The following is a 17,976-nucleotide window of genomic DNA, read 5'->3' as shown; positions in this document are numbered from 1 at the left end:
AGCAGCTGTGTTCCAACCTGAACAAACTGTACAGTATTAACCTATTAATGTTTATATGGTTTATTCTGTCTTGAATGTCATGGATTATTTGCATTAATTTGTAGAAATGTGGGGGAAAAATGTAGAAATACTTGAATCACAAAAGTATTGAACTAGAAATGAGTGACTTGGCAGTACTTGCACATAACCTTCCAAAAAATGTTTATATGACTGATTTGAGCTCCTTAGTTATGCGTCCACTTTTTTCAGACAAGGGTTGTTGCTCAGCTCATGCAGTGTTTTTATTGATGTACAGTGATACTTCGGCTTACAAGGTATCTTCTGTGACGTTTCTGTGACAGAGCTTGTAACCCAAAATACTCGTAACAGAATCAAAGTAATCCATGCTTTATCCCCCTCTCCCCTCAAAACAGCACAATTTTAACATTTAACATGCTTTTAATACAAAAACACATTTCAAGATGAGAAATATTGTATGAAACACAATATATGTAGTTGTAGGAGACAGAATTATGTGGTCCCTGTGCCATGCACTTAAAATTAGTATAACGAGCTGCAGCTAACTTTGCCTCTGATATTTAACACTGCTTGTTATATTGTCTGTGGATTATTGCACTGAATGTGTATTGGCGAGGACTTTGTATGGGGTGCCAAATGTAAAAGTTCAGTCCCACTTTTATAACAGATATATTTTTCAAATTTAACTAACTTTTCTCAGATTGAGCTGACTTTTCTTACATATATTTAATTTTCATCACATTTAAGTTTATATTAATGATTGACTCTAAATATTATATCTAAATGTTAAATCTAAATCTAAACGCAATCAGTGGAGATTAGAAGAATTACCCAGTATGGTCGGGTGATGGGGGCAGCACGGTGGACGAGGGGTTAGTGCATGTGCCTCACAATACGAAGGTTCTGAGTTCAATCCCGGGCTCGGGATCTTTCTGTGTGGAGTTTGCATGTTCTCCCCGTGACTGCGTGGGTTCCCTTCGCGTACTCCGGCTTCCTCCCACCTCCAAAGACATGCACCTGGGGATAGGTTGATTGGCATCACTAAATTGGCCCTAATGTGTGAATGTGAGTGTGAATGTTGTCTGTCTATCTGTGTTGGCCCTGCGATAAGGTGACGACTTGTCCAGGGTGTATCCCGCCTTCCGCTCATGTGCAGCTGAGATAGGCTCCAGCAACCCCCGCGACCCCGAACGGGACAAGCGGTAGAAAATGGATGGATGGAAGGGTCGGGTGATGGCCATAGCAATAAAGCTTGGAGGATCCTCCAGCCTACAGGTGAGTGCTGTAATCTACAGTAGAACGCACTCAAGGCTATTATATTGGGTAAACGATTGTACGATTGTAGATGTTATAAAGCAATGGCTTTATAACAAAACAGTTGTAACTCTCAAAAAGTGTTCCTGAAAAGCTAATGTTTTGGTTGTTATTAGCTAGTTGTATAGTTGTTTCCCTGAAAGGGAAACTACACTTTTTTTTTATTTTTATATGTCATTCACAATCCTCATGTGAGACAAGCACACATGCTGTTCTTTTTTATGCATTCTAACTCGTAAGTAAGTGTTAGCTAACAATGCGGATTTGATCTCGTCTGCCGATGAAGCGCTCTTAAAAACCGTTATCACCTAATTGTCATTGGGGGCCACACCGCAGTTATGGCTGCTCTCAGGGGGCCACTTGTCACTGTAAATAATACAAGAATACAATTGTATACGGTCTCACCTCATGATATCAATACACAATTGCCTATGCATTTGATTTTAAGATTGTTTTATTTTTTCATACACTAAAAAAATGTGTAGATTTTGCAGTAAAAAAATGAAAACTCAATTGCCAGAATTTTAACCTAAAATCTTCAGTGATTTTTACAGTATATAACTAAAATGAAAAACGGTACCACGATTCAATTCTGGGGACTGAACTGCCAGTTTTGTACTGTAAAATCAACTTCCAACTTACATTTTGATGGATAACTTGCTGTAAAATCATAAGTGTAGCAGATATTTTAAGTATTTATTTTGATTTTAACAAAACAATGTTTGAAATGTATGGATGTCTTTTCGTGTCTTTCTCGCAATCTCCAAGTCTGAGTTAAATGTCAAAGTTGACAAAGTTCTTGGGTTATGGCCACAAACCGACTATACAAGTGTGAGACATGATTTATAATTTAGCACAAACTTTCACCAACTCAGAGGCGATGCAGCAGCACACCCACAAAAACTGTGATCAACGCTAAACTGAAAGTAGTTCCTCTGCGTTACCTCTTATATCAATTGGTCGCAATTACTTGGTTAATATGTAGGTCACGACATGTAAACAAACAAACAAACAAACAAACATGTAAAGTATTGTTGCCGGTTTTTAAATGGTTTTTAAAGAGGACTCCCACTAACTTCATTGTTAGCCGCCTCATACTTGTCACATTTGAATGACAAGCAGTAGAAAAATGGATGGATGGATGAATGCATATAAAAAGAAAAACATATGTGATTGTGAATGATAGGCACAATTCCCCCAAAACTGCAGTTTCCCTCTGATGCAAGCAAGAAATTCCACTTGGAGTTAAACCAATTTTGTGTTTTGCATTTGGCAATGTGGGCGATCTCCCATGGCCCAATCCATGTATTCTCCACTTCTCTTCAAGTTAGTGGAGTGGGTAGGTGTCCCTACTATCACGGGAGATTGTGTCATGAGATCGTGTGTCACTAGGGTTGGCAACCATCCACTGTTAGCCAGGGCGTCCAGTATATTAGGCTAAATTGGTTTACCCATATGGGACTGCAACGTCTTGCGAACTATCTGAGAACAAAAAAGGCTTAAATCTTCCTGCAAAAAGCAGATATGAGAAAAAAATCTAACTATGCGATGGAATAGATCCTTATACTTTATTAAAAAAAGATTTGTCGAGTGATATCAAGGGTTATGCATTGGTTTTGTTCTCAGACATATCCATCCATCCATTATGGATATATAATCCAGTTGTATCCGGTGCATATGTACCTAGTCCACAGGCTTGCCAGTCCGTTTATCATAAGCGACTTCAGGCTTGCGAGTTTTCGTTTTTTGGCCTCATTTTTTTAAAACCTATTTGGCCCAGTGGAGGGGCCATATTGTGTTTTCTTTGGGGTTTATTCATATGACCTAACATACGTCCCATCCCATCCATTTTCTACCACTTGTCCCTTTTGGGGTGGCGGGGGTTGCTGGAGCCTATCCCAGCTAAACATGGGCGGAAGGCGGGGTACACCCTGGACAAGTCACCACCTCATCACAGGGCCAACATAGATAGACAGACAACATTCACACTCATATTCACACACTAGGGCCAATTTAGTGTTGCCAATCCACCTATTCCCAGGTGCATGTTTTATACATCCATCCATCCATTTTCTACCGCTTGTCCCTTTTTGGGGTAGCGTGCTGGAGCCTATCTCAGCTGCATTCAGGCGGAAGGCGGGGTACACCCCGGACAAGTCGCCATCTCATCACAGGGCCAACACAGATAGACAGACAACATTACACTAGGGCCAATTTAGTGTTGCCAATCAACCTATCCCCAGGTGCATGTTTTATACAGTAAAGATAAAAAGGGAACATACGCACTTTTAGTATTTTCAGCTAAATCAGAAAGTCATTAAAGCCCAACATTGTATGTCTACATCATGTTACCACTGTCCCTTGTTTTGTAGTGAGAAAGTTGGCTGCAAACTACTTTGTATGTTTAAACTTGTCAAATAGTGTTTTCATACATATTTTATTCATTTGTATTTGTGTGATTCATATATATCACATTTGTGCGATTACATTGGTGTTTACATATCTTATTTGCTTTTACCTTTTTTGTATATAAGATTGTATATACAAACTGTAATAAAATATTACAAATAGTATAATAAATAAATAGTAATACAAATAGCCAGGACTCCCTCTCGTTTTGGTTGTCGTGCATACTTAATATTCAGCCATATATCAGTAGGTATTAGTATTAGTGTTCCTATTCCTTCCTCAGTTTGTGTTCAAATACATTTGTCAAGTTGTCAGTGCAACCAAACGTTCATCCTCATTTATGCTTTCCTGTCTTTTTTAAAAGCCTTTTCCCCTATAGTAATTTTTCCAGTGATATGATTGTTCGTCAAAATGTGTCAACGTGTCTTTATTACCTCTTTATTGCAATGAGTTGGGACAAAACGGATACACATTTCTAACCAACAAAAAAGGTGGTGTTCACACTCTCCGCCATGAGGGGGCGGTAATAAACACGAAAGTAGCTTGCAGACTGCTAACAAAAGAAGAAGAAAGTAAAGGAAAAATACGATAAGGAAGCTTTTGTTTTATTTTGTTGTCACCGCGACAGAATACACGTTTTTTGGAACTATGTCGTCTTTACAAACTGCTGATCCAAATGGACATAAAGGTAGGCTTTAGGTGTTTAATGCTCGATACTATTCACAATTATGCTATAAGAGAGCACTCGTCACTAGCATATGGCTAGCTAGCTAAAACTAACATTCGTATAAATTGATGTTTTGTTCCCACTTAGGAAACAGGCTGGCGTGTTCATTGTACGGATGTACACGCGTGTATACAGACGCCACTGCTTTGGAAAGTCATGTCAGGGACCATGAAATCCCAGTGCAGTCTCTAAATGGTAAGACATTCCATAAAGATGTATATTTGACAATAATAATATTTTCTTAGTATTTTGGTATCGGTCTGATCAAGGGACACTTCTAAGATCATTGAATAATTTTAAACATTTGCCTTATATTTATATATATATCTGTAGACTACAGACAGCAATAGAACAAAAAAAGTAAACTATACTATTTGACAATCATTTAACAATATGTAGTTACAACAGTAGGCAAAGACCTCCAAATACAAAAAAATATATATATAAATAAACATAATAATTAGTGCTCTAATAATAAATAAATAAATACATTTTACTAGATGTTTACATAGGTAGTACAGAAGTTGTTTTTAAAATAAAATTATATACTTGCATGTTACGTTAAACACTGGATGTTTCTGCACCGTTCTTTGCTCCTAAAAACACCTGTTTGTGGTCACAAATATGATTGAACATGTGAGCATTATTTTGGTGTTAAATTTATTTTTAAAATTCCTGCCACTTCATTTTACGCTGTGGCATTTTATTAAGTCTTTTTTTGTCGAATAGAGTCTGGTGACACTTTGCTTTTGTGTTCCAACAATTCCCGCCAACCTGGAAAACTAGTTCAAGTAGGGTTTTCCAATTGATGACGTGCAGGCCGCTCTTGAAACGTGGCTGGGGTTTTTTTTATGCCCCCGAAAAAATCTAGCAAAATTTGCTAAATAGAGCAAAATGCATCATAAAATGGGAAAAAGCTGTAATGTTAATACTAATAATAAACAACAACTGTTACTTAACCTATTTATTAGACTATATAACTACAAGCTTTCCACATACCCCCCCACCTCCAGGATCCCCCCACATCAAGTAGATTGCAGACATGTGGGAAACACTATGTTTTACCTAACGTAATGAATAATCATGATTAATAATAGTGAAACAATAACCATGATTTTTTTTTAGCTTCTTTCAGGTCCATTGGTTTCCAGGCCAACAACCAATTCAATACAACGTCTCTCGTGAACTCTCAAAGCCCTCCATAACTTCCATTAACTCTTTTGCCTTTCAGCGTTACACCGAGAGACTCTAGAAGTCATTACTAGGAATGGGTACCTTTCCCATTTGAACCGATACAGAATTGGTAACAGTAATCAAAGTTACAAATTGTTGGTAACTTTAAAAGTAAAAGTAGAAATTTCCCTATAAATCAATGAAAAGTAGTTGGATTCAAAAGGTCAGACAAAAACCCAATAATTTTTTATCATAAGAAATAAAGTATATCCAAATGCAGTTGCAGACAGTCAAACATATGAAGACAAATCACATTTTATAGAGAATATTATTTGTTTTACATGCAGAAAATGTGTAATACATGTACATCAGAGGTCCCCAATAATCCGGCTCGCCAGCGTCGAAAGTCCGGCCCCTTGGGAAGTCCCAAGTAGGGCTGGGCGATATGCCTTTTATTAATATTTCGATATTTTTAGGCCATGTCACGATACACGATATATATCTCGATATTTTGCCTTAGCCTTGAATGAACACTTGATGCATATAATCACAGCAGTATGATGATTCTATGTGTGTACATTAAAACATTCTTATTCATACTGCATTAATAAATGCTAATTTTAAACTTTCATGCAGAGAGGGAAATCACAACTAAGTCAATTTACCAAAACTGTATTTATTAAACAGTTATTAAAGTTAAAGTTAAAGTACCAATGATTGTCACACACACTCACACACAGTAGGTGTGGTGAAATTTGTCCTCTGCATTTGACCCATCCCCTTGTTCACCCCCTGGGAGGTGAGGGGAGCAGTAGGCAGCAGCGGTGCCGTTCCCGGGAATCATTTTTGGTGGTTTAACCCCCAATTCAAACCCTTGATGCTGAGTGCCAAGCAGGGAGGCAATGGGTCCCATTTTTTATAGTCTTTGGTATGACTCGGCCGGGGTTTGAACCCACAACCTACCCATCTCAGGGCGGACACTCTAACCACTAGGCCACTGAGTAGGTTAAGCAGTGGCACAAACATTCATGTCATTTCAAAACAGAAAGTGCAAGATTGTCAGAGACAATTTAAAACAAGCTATTAGTGCACTTTTGTGCACTAATAGCTAATAGTTAATAATAATTCATTAATAGTTAATAGTTAACTGCTGCCAATCAAAACAACACTAAATTAAAGTGCACTTTTTGTACACAACGCCACTACAATATTTTAAAACCAATAAAGTGCAATTTTGTGCTCGATGTCACACAAGATATTTCAATAATTGTCAAATAAAAATTAGCTGCATAATAGGAAATCAAATAGTGTATGTCCTTCGCTATGTGGTAGGTTACTGCGGATGTTATCTCCTTCTGTTGTTGACTATTTTTTTTTATCCGGTGTTGATCTGGAAATTGTTGCTTCTGCATTTTGTGGGTGTGGCACCGAACGGAGATGTTGACATGCGGAGTTTCAAGCACTCCTTATTCTCTAGCGGGTGACTTTTCAAGTCATGCTACAAATTAGCAGTAATGCTACTTTTTGTAGCAACGCTTTTGCCGCATATTTGACATATTACGGTTGTCTGTTCAACATATTCCCGCTTGAAGCCAAACCACCGCCAGACAGGAATCTGTGCTGTTTTTCTTGGGAATTAATTATTCTTCCTTCATTCGTTACCAGATTGGCACCTTCTTTCTCTCTTATTACCACTCGCACCGCACCGTTAGCACCAAAGCTAACTTTATCCATGCTGCTACCTCTCTTCTCCGCGAGAGTGTATGACGTTGCACGCGCGACAGTATGTGACGTATGTAAGAAGGTGCGCTTGTTTATGTCTCTGTGAGAAGGAAAGACAAGAAAGAGTGGGAAACGCATGTAGTGTAATGCCCGCAGCTAAAAGCAACTGCGTGAGAACGTATACTCGAATATCACGATGTAGTCATTTTCTATATCGCACAGAGACAAACCCACGATATATCGAAAATACTCGATATATCGCCAAAGCCCTAGTCCCAAGTAAAAAAAAAAGTTTTATTATCATTTTAATATCTGTCCTTTCTAATCCGTTTTCTACTGCTTGGTACTCTCAGGCAAATCATATTGTCTAAAAATGCATTTTCCCATCGATCATCAATCAATCAATGTTTATTTATATAGCCCTAAATCACAAGTGTCTCAAAGGGCTGCACAAGCCACAACGACATCCTCGGTACAAAGCCCACATAAGGGCAAGGAAAAACTCACTCCAGTGGGACGTCGATTTGAATGACTATGAGAAACCTTGGAGAGGACCGCATATGTGGGTAACCCCCCCCCCCCCCCCCTCTAGGGGAGACCGAATGCAATGGATGTCGAGTGGGTCTGACATAATATTGTGAGAGTCCAGTCCATAGTGGATCCAACATAAGAGTAAGAGTCCAGTCCATAGTGGGGCCAGTAGGACACCATCCCGAGCGGAGACGGGTCAGCAGCGCAGAGATGTTCCCAGCCGATGCACAGGCGAGCGGTCCACCCAGGGTCCCGACTCTGGACAGCCAGCACTTCATCCATGGCCACTGGACCTGTGCCCCCCCCGCCCCCTCCACAAGGAAGAGAGGAGCAGAGGAGAAAAGAAAAGAAACGACAGATCAACTGGTCTAAAAGGGGGGTCTATTTAAAGGCTAGAGTATACAAATGAGTTTTAAGATGGGACTTAAATGCTTCTACTGAGGTAGCATCTCTAATTGTTACCGGGAGGGCATTCCATAGTACTGGAGCCCGAATAGAAAACGCTCTATAGCCCGCAGACTTTTTTTGGGCTCTCGGAATCACTAGTAAGCCAGAGTTCTTTGAACGCAGATTTCTTGCCGGGACATATGGTACAATACAATCGACAAGATAGGACGGAGCTAGACCGTGTAGTATTTTATACGTAAGTAGTAAAATCTTAAAGTCACATCTTAAGTGCACAGGAAGCCAGTGCAGGTGAGCCAGTATAGGCGTAATATGATCAAACTTTCTTGTTCTTGTCAAAAGTCTAGCAGCCGCATTTTGTACCAACTGTAATCTTTTAATGCTAGACATAGGGACACCCGAAAATAATACGTTACAGTAGTCGAGACGAGACGTAACGAACGCATGAATAATGATCTCAGCGTCGCTAGTGGATAAAATAGAACGAATTTTAGCGATATTACGGAGATGAAAGAAGGCCGTTTTAGTAACACTCTTAATGTGTGATTCAAACGAGAGAGTTGGGTCGAAGATAATACCCAGATTCTTTACTGAGTCGCCTTGTGTAATTGTTTGTTTGTCAAATGTTAAGGTGGTATTATTAAATAAATGTCGGTGTTTAGCAGGACCGATAATCAGCATTTCCGTTTTCTTGGCGTTGAGTTGCAAGAAGTTAGCGGACATCCATTGTTTAATTTCATTAAGACACGCCTCCAGCTGACTACAATCCGGCGTGTTGGTCAGCTTTAGGGGCATGTAGAGTTGGGTGTCATCAGCATAACAATGAAAGCTAACACCGTATTTGCGTATGATGTCGCCTAGCGGCAGCATGTATATACTGAAGAGTGCAGGGCCAAGAATCGAACCCTGAGGAACTCCGCACGTTACCTTAACATAGTCCGAGGTCACATTATTATGGGAGATGCAGTGCATCCTGTCAGTAAGATAAGAGTTAAACCACGATAAAGCTAAGTCTGACATACCAATACGTGTTTTGATACGCTCTAATGAAATATTATGATCGACGGTATCGAAAGCAGCGCTAAGATCAAGAAGCAGCAACATAGATGACGCATCAGAATCCATCGTTAGCAGTAGATCATTAGTCATTTTTGCGAGGGCTGTCTCCGTAGAGTGATTTGCCCTGAAACCGGATTGAAAAGGTTCACAGAGTTTGTTAGACACTAAGTGTTCATTTAGCTGCTGTGCGACAATTTTTTCGAGGATTTTTGAAATAAAGGGAAGGTGGGACACCGGTCGGTAGTTTACCATGAGGTCAGGATCAAGGTTAGGTCTTTTGAGCAGAGGATGAATAACCGCTTTCTTGAACGCTAGGGGAACAGTGCCAGAGGAAAGTGATAAGTTTATAATATTTAGCACTGATGGACCTAATAATACAAAAAGCTCCTTGATAAGTTTCCCAGGAATTGGGTCAAGTAAACATGTTGTTTGTTTTATCCCACTTACACGCCGTAATAGTTCCTCTAATGTTATTTCATCAAAAAGAGAGAGACTATTTTGTATTGCAGTATCCGTCGTAGATACAGTTGTATCTGTGTTAATAGAACCCAGTTGTAGCTGGGATGCGTTGTCTTTAGTCTCCTTTCTAATGAGTTCAATTTTCTTATTAAAGAAATTCATAAAGTCATCTGCCGAGTGGGTGGAGCTATTGGGAGGAGTCCTTTGTTGGGTTAGCGATGCTACTGTACTAAACAAAAATTTAGGGTCCAACCTCAAGCTTGGTCGCGCGCCATTTGCGTTCCAACTTTCTACATGATAATTTATGGGCTCTGGTTTCTTCTGTAAACCATGGGGTGCGCCTTTTAGGGGCCCTTTTTTGTTTTAGCGGTGCTATACTATCAATGGTTTCGCGCAGGGCATTGTCAAAGTTGTTAGTTAGGTTATCAATAGAGCCGACATAATTTGGGAATGGTGCCATTACCGAAGGCAGTAGGTCAGCAAGAGTCATCGTTGTGGCAGCATTAATGTTGCGGCTGCTATAGCAGTTATTATTATTATTAGTTTGTTGACAATGAGTCAGAACTTCGAATTTTATAAGGTAATGATCGGACATTACTTTAGTATACGGGAGTACCATAACTTTGGAGGTGGTGACACCCCTGACCAGCACTAGATCTATCGTATTACCGTTGCGATGCGTAGGTTCATTTATTATTTGTGTAAGACCACAGCTATCAATTATAGTCTGGAGCGCCACGCACTGAGGGTCCGATGGGGTATTCATATGGATATTAAAGTCCCCCATTATGATTATATTGTCTGCATGCGTCACTAGATCAGCAACGAACTCTGAGAATTCATTGATAAAGTCCGAGTAGGGCCCTGGGGGGCGGTAGATAACAGCCATATCGAGAGGCAGCGGTGCGACAGACCTCATAGTAAGCACCTCAAACGATTTGTATTTTTTTATTTAGGTTAGGGGTAAGGTTAAAGTTTTCATTGTATATTAGTGCGACCCCCCCACCCCTTTTGAGGGGACGAGCAATATGCGCATTCGTATAGTTAGGAGGAGATGCCTCATTTAGCGCAAAAAAATCGTCTGGTTTGAACCAGGTTTCGCTAAGACCAATGACGTTAAGATTGTTGTCTCTAATGACCTCATTAACTAATAATGTTTTGGTAGACAATGATCTTATGTTTAAAAAGCCCATATTATAAGTATTGGGCTGTTTTGACGAGTTTTTGTTTAAATTATCCGTAGTAGCAATATTAATAATGTTGCGTTTATTATACATAGTGCACTTTAAATAGTTTCGACCATATCTAGGAATTGATACGACGGGAATTTTCAGATTGTTTGCTTGATGCTGCGATCGACTTAACGCATCATGATTTGCCACCTCATTAGAATACATATCTACCTCTGACACATTCACAACAGAAAACACATTATGTGAGTTGTGTATTATTCTAAGAAAATTGCTATGCGTACAGGAATTATCCAGCCTGGCGCTGGCTAGTTCTAGCTTAACTGACTCCTCACCCTGACTAGCAGGCTCTGTAATTGCTCTCGTGTTGTTAGTCAAATGTGACTTAAACAGTAGTCTATGTTTTTAGCCAGGATGATGGCGCCTTCCTGGTTAGGGTGAAGGCCGTCTCTCATCAGCAAGCCTGGTTTGCCCCAGAAAGAGGGCCAATTATCAATAAACGTTAGTCCCTGTTGTCTACAGAAGCTAGCCAGCCACTTGTTAAGCGAGACTAATCTGCTATATCTCTCATCATTGCCTCTCGCAGGCAGGGGGCCAGAGACAATTACTCGATGCCTGGACATCTTTCTAGCGAGATCACAAGTCCTGGCTATGTTTCTCTTTGTAATCTCTGACTGTCTCATTCTAGTGTCTTAGAGCCAACGTGTACAACTATATTCGCATAACTAGTGGTGCGATTAGCCTGTCGTACGTGTTTACTAGGCCTGTTGCGAGTTAGCTCCCTAAGATTAGCTTCAATGTCAGGTGCTCTGGCACCGGGGATACACTTAATTGTGGCTGGTTTGCTAAGCTTTATGTTTCGGGTGATGGAGTCCCCTATGACTAAGGTGTGGTGCCCGGTAGACTGGGGTGTAGGACTAGCTAAAGAGCTAAATCTATTATGCGTCTCAACCGGTACACCGTAGCTTGTAGGCCGCTTAGGACTACTGATTATACTATAAAGTTATTTTCCATTTAATTTCACCAGTTTTAGATTATTTTTATTCAAAATCGCTGAATTTTCAAAAAAATATAAAAAGAAAAAAACATAATTAAATTGTTATATGTATTCAGTGATTATACTATAAAGTTATTTTCCATTTAATTTCACCAGTTTTAGATTATTTTTATTCAAAATCGCTGAATTTTCACATTTGCCCTTCAAATACTGAGAAGAGACTGTGCGGTGATCAGTGAGACCGTATTGCTATGACGTCTGTTAGCTCGCTACAGCTAACGCTAGCAGATGTGTCCGCAACATCTAAAGTTACGAGATTACTCTGCTCTAACTGGCGGACACGGCCCTCTAGCAGAGCCAGCCTCTCCGTGAGTAAGGTGCAAGACGCGCAGGAAGCCATACTCACGGCGTTTTCTGTCACCGAGTGAAGTTTCTGCTGTCTTCCGAGAAGTCGTGGTCACGGTGTGCGGGGAGCCGCTTCCTTCCAACCGACGACCGGCGCCGCTTTTCTCCGCGCTAGCTTCGTTAGCTTAGCAGCTAGCTGCTAGCTAGCTGCGGCAGGGGTGGTGAGACAGAGATCGGGTGATTTGGAAGTTAAATAGTACTACTTAATATGTTAAGAAAGTAATAAAGAAAGCTGCAGAACAGTTAAAAGCACACAAATAGAACGATACTTAGCTTTTTCGAAACAGCGAGCAGTCAGCGAGCAGTCACGCACGGTGATAACATGACATCATTAGCGGCAAGTGCACACTCTTTCAGTCAATTAGTGCGCGAGGAATAGATATAGGCTTCCTCCCACCTCCAAAGACATGCACGTGGGGATGGGTTGATTGGCAACACTAAATTGGCCCGAGTGTGTGAATGTGAGTGTGAATGACGTCTGTCTATCTGTGTTGGCCCTGTGATGAGGTGGCGACTTGTCCAGGGTGTACCCCGCCTTCCGCCCGAATGCAGCTAAGTTCGGCTCCAGCACCCCCCGCGACCCCAAAAGGGACAAGCGCTAGAAAATGGATATATATATTCGTATTTTCCGGACTATATTGGCACCTAAAATCCTTTTTTTTCTCAAAACTCGACAGTGCGCCTAATGTAAGGAATAGGTTTGGTTGAGCCTCCCCACCTCAAAGCTATTTTATTTGGTACATGGTGTAATGATAAGTGTGACCAGTAGATGGCAGTCAAACATAAGAGATAAGTGCACTATGATGGGTCTCAAGTAAACACCAACATTTTAAATGTTCCATTGAAAATATAGAACATTACACACGGTATATGTGTGTGTGTGTATATATATAAATATATATATATATATATCAGTGACGTGCGGTCACTGGAGGCAGGTGAGGCCCCGCCTTACCTGCCTCCAGGTGAGGCAGGAGGTGGAAAGAAAAAATATATAAAAAGAAAAAAACATAATTAAATTGTTATATGTATTCAGTGATTATACTATAAAGTTATTTTCCATTTAATTTCACCAGTTTTAGATTATTTTTATTCAAAATCGCTGAATTTTCACATTTGCCCTTCAAATACTGAGAAGAGACTGTGCGGTGATCAGCAGCCAGTTGAGGCACGTCACTCAGTTGTGCCTCAACATGGATTGCGGACTCGGCTAACTGCTGGCCTGCTGTGCAGTGAGACCGTATTGCTATATGAACTATATTATACATTTCCATAGTTTAGTTAGCTGAGGTATATAATGTACAGTGTATTTTGTCAACAACTGTATGTGTGTAAAGTATTTCTTGTGCTGAGCAATCATAAAACTGCTGCGAAGACGCACTGTGTGAGGCTCGCAGTAATCCCGCCTCCTGGTGCCGGTTAATGTACCCCCGCCGCAGAATGCACCCCCCGACGGGAGCGCCACAACAACCAAAATCCACACCCAAACCCTCCACGTGCAAGACCGAATCCACCCAAAAAAAGTCACTTAACAAGAAGCCAAAAAGTGCAAAAACAACAGGGACACAACATTAGATATACCTGCAGACTGCAGCACATATTTCATATTTCATTCATTCACAACTCCTCCAACACGAACACCACTGTTCCCGCACTTATAAGTAAAGGTAAATAAATAAATGATAAATGGGTTGTACTTGTATAGCGCTTTTCTACCTTCAAGGTACTCAAAGCGCTTTGACACTACTTCCACATTTACCCATTCACACACACATTCACACACTGATGGAGGGAGCTGCCATGCAAGGCGCTAACCAGCACCCATCAGGAGCAAGGGTGAAGTGTCTTGCTCAGGACACAACGGACATGACGAGGTTGGTACTAGGTGGGGATTGAACCAGGGAGCCTCGGGTCGCGCACGGCCACTCTTCCACTGCGACACGCCGTCCCTAAGACCATAATTACGTTTTTTTTAATTAAATGTGCTTTTTTGTGTGCTACAGTCTGTATGTGTAAAGTTAAAGTTTAGTTAAAGTACCAATGATTGTCACACACACACTAGGTGTAATGAAATTTGTCCTCTGCATTTGACCCATCCCCTTGATCACCCCCTGGGAGGTGAGGGGAGCAGTGGGCAGCAGCAGCGCCGTGCCCGGGAATAATTTTGGTGATTTAACCCCCAATTCCAACCCTTGTTGCTGAGTGCCAAGCAGGGAAGAATGCTGGTATGAGCTTTTAAACATAACCCGTTAACTGCTGCCAATCAAATGGTGAATAAGATACTCTTTAGGGTTCATATGTTTGTAAATCTGACTTTGATGAAGTCAGTGCCTCACCAGCCATGAACCTCACCGCACGTCACTGATATTTATATATATATAATATATATATATATATATATATATACATATATATATATATATATATATATATATATATATATATATATATATATATATACAGCTTAGCCCCCGGCCAGATTGTTTTAACCCAATGCGGCCCCTAAGTCAAAAAGTTTGGGGACCCCTGCTGTACAAGATATTTTGATAAACCCTTTGGGTAAATTCAGGTATTTCTCGTAGCTCACACAGTAAGACGTACGGATTGCACATTAAAAGAATGAGAATATATACACAATAAAACCAGGCTAATATAAAGATAAAAGAACACTGTAAAATAGATGAACCTTTAACATCACCTTATTGAAGACTTTTTGGTGAAGACAGCGATGAGCAAAGAGGTACCTTCATACTTGCCCCTGAGTTCTTTCTTGAATTCGATATTGTTTCTCACCGTCTTTATCAAGGTTGTGTCCCAAGTGCGGTAGAATTTTACCAGGTAATGTTCTATACATCAAATTAGGAGATATTTTATTATGGATCATTATATGTGTTGAGGAAAACAATTTTTTTCATCCATTAGAAAATGTAAAAAAAAGTGTAACACTTCACGGATGCATTGTTCTAAATGTGTACAATATTGTTGAATCCAAAAAATATTTATTATTTTCCCCCCAACATTTTTGCCATTCTAATGTAAGGTAAAGATGCAGTAAATAAACACATGTTTGCATGATAGGAGAGTTATTGCTTTATTTCAATTCACTAATCAGCAATTGGCAATAAACCTCAAAATCCTGACGTTGTGTACAATTCCCAGATCTTGTTTTTGAAATGTATGTAAATGTATCTCTCTGCAGGTAAAGTGTTCCACTGCTGCACTGCAGGATGCAGCTGCTCCTTCCCAAACATGCACAAACTGATGGAACACACCCGACGTCATCATAAACCCAACCTGTTCTTCCAGTAGGTCACTTGATTGATTGATTTAAACTTTTATTAGTAGTTTGCACAGTACAGTACATATTCCGTACAATTGACCAGTAAATGGTAACCCCCGAATAAGTTTTTCAACTTGTTTAAGTCAAGGTCCACGTTAATCAATTCATGGTAATCAATTCACTACACTTATACAACGCTAACCTCCTGAAGACTTTTGAAAAAGACAAAAAGAATATGATTGTACTGTACAAGCTGCACATACTGTATATTTACAAGAAGGTGAGAGTAAGAAGAGTTTTAGTGGCAGAAGAATGATACTTGTGTATAACTACTAAATTCATTAAATTAGTGTTAGGGCAGCATGAACCCTAATTGCGATTTATTTTTTTTGCAGAAAATTGCAATTAGAATTCAATTTGCAATTTTATACATTCAGCCAATTTACACAGTCACCATGAAAACATTTTGCAGATACTGTAGAACGGTGTTTATTAGCACACTGACTGCATCGGCTGCAGCACACACAAACTTGCTAATTCCTTTTTAACTTTTGATTGGCCAGCAGGTCAAGGTCAAGCAGCTGGACAGTATTGATAGTCCAACACGTTTATCACACAAAGGAGTAGAGAAAAAAATATAAATAAAAACCTCAGCCTTTTAGACTTAAACAAACTTTATTGATCCACCCAGGGATATTCTTTATTTATGTAGGTTAGGTTATTGCAGTAATTAAAACCACGAGCAGCATGGCTCGGTTGGTAGATTGGCCGTACCAGCAACTCGAGGGTTCCGTTTTCCATTTCTGCTCCCGCCATCGTTGGCAAGACATTTTACCCACCTGCTCCCAGTGCCACCCGCACTTTTTATTTTACAATGTAGCTTAAAGATGTAGATATTGGGTTTTACTACGTAAAGCGCTTTGAGTCTCTAGAGAAAAACGCTATATAAAATATAATTCACTTAATGTTGATAAATGGTGCCACACTAATAAATGTTTAATGAAATTATTCACGACATATGCTTTTCTCTGACTGCTTGCTTCCTTTTTTACATATTTAAATGTTTTTGCTTTGAAGTGGTTAAGTGGATGTAGTGTGTGTGCGTGTGCGTGTATTGATATAAGTGCCATAGGGGTTTTAAAAGAAACAAATATGATGATGTCAATATTACAATAAATCTGATGATGTCTTCTAACCTAGACATCTGAACAGTCAACACTAAGACTTCCAGTTGAATGTCCTGAAATTAAGATTCTTTAAAACACTTACCAACCTTACCAACTCCACCGGCAAAAAAATGTAATCACAATATGCCTCGATACGTTTTGGCCTTTAGTGTACTGCCGTTCGAATCTGAGCTTTTGGGAAAACGTCTGGTAGGAAAGATTCAGTATTCTTTTGAACATATCATGCAGTGTTTTTGTGAACCTAAACTTAAAAAAAGAAGAAGCTGTGAATCCTATTTTGACCTTGTGGCTCCCTATGTGTGTAGGTGTGAGAACTGCCGCACAAAGCTAAAATCCTACCGTGGCCTCCTGAGTCACCTCAACACCTGCTCCAAAGTTCCACGGGGGAAAATCAAGTCAATGGAGCCGACATCCCTTCAAGCGGTCGCTTCGACAAACCCAATCACGACCGCCTTAGCGACTAACCCAAACCCACCTCAGCTGGAGGCGATGTCCACGCCACACCAACTCACCTCTAAGATCCCTGACAATTCTTTGTCTGATACCACTCTTCCGCCTATCCTCCTTCCTCAATGCTCGTTGAACCAAGACACTTTCAGAGTCTCTAGTGGTCTGGGAGAAGAACCCAGGTGAACCTCTCGTCCACTCAAAGCAAACCCACCTCAGACCACACAATACTCTATTATTTACATAATTTGTTCTTGAGAGGCCATTTATAAACTGTGTGAACAAAAACATTAAATGTATTTTGAATAAAATACACAAAAGCCACACTTGAATAAAAGTTCATACTTTCCAGGAAGCTCACCCGAGTAAAAGTGGAATTTTCTGCGGTCTACTGTACTTGAAAACATTTACAAGTCCGAGTGAAAGAGCAGAAGGGGAGAGGCTAATGAAGTGGTTCCAATTAACAAAAATAATGAGAAAAGAACAGAGCTAAATATTCCAATCAACATGTGCTGTAAGTTTAAAAACCACGTGACAATACTATGCTATAGGGTGTAACGGTACACAAAAATTTCGGTTCGGTACGTACCTCGGTTTAGAGGTCACGGTTCGGTTCATTTTCAAAATGTGTAAACAATGGCTTTATCCTTTTA

At 40.0% G+C, this 17,976-nt stretch overlaps 1 protein-coding gene across 1 annotated transcript; it reads left to right on the top strand.

Annotated features, from left to right (window-relative positions):
• Positions 1-4,268: 4,268 nt before the first annotated feature.
• Positions 4,269-17,649, top strand: znf414 (zinc finger protein 414). Its single transcript, XM_061963501.2, has 4 exons — positions 4,269-4,429; positions 4,556-4,663; positions 15,609-15,714; positions 17,182-17,649. Exons 1-4 carry the CDS (start codon positions 4,390-4,392, stop codon positions 17,507-17,509), a joined length of 582 nt encoding a protein of 193 aa, XP_061819485.1. The 5' UTR covers positions 4,269-4,389; the 3' UTR covers positions 17,510-17,649.
• Positions 17,650-17,976: the final 327 nt, after the last annotated feature.

Source organism: Nerophis lumbriciformis, linkage group LG06 (assembly GCF_033978685.3).
Source record: "Nerophis lumbriciformis linkage group LG06, RoL_Nlum_v2.1, whole genome shotgun sequence".
Taxonomy (NCBI): Eukaryota; Metazoa; Chordata; class Actinopteri; order Syngnathiformes; family Syngnathidae; genus Nerophis; species Nerophis lumbriciformis.
The sequence above is the reverse complement of the archived record's forward strand: the minus strand, read 5'-3'. Positions and strand labels throughout refer to the sequence as shown.

Bases quoted from the DNA above. Each gene is read 5' to 3' on its own strand.
- znf414 (XM_061963501.2), top strand. From the start codon at position 4,390: ATGTCGTCTTTACAAACTGCTGATCCAAATGGACATAAAG. The intron at 4,430-4,555 runs GTAGGCTTTAGG...GTTCCCACTTAG, and splicing joins TGATCCAAATGGACATAAAG to GAAACAGGCTGGCGTGTTCA. The intron at 15,715-17,181 runs GTAGGTCACTTG...CTATGTGTGTAG, and splicing joins AAACCCAACCTGTTCTTCCA to GTGTGAGAACTGCCGCACAA.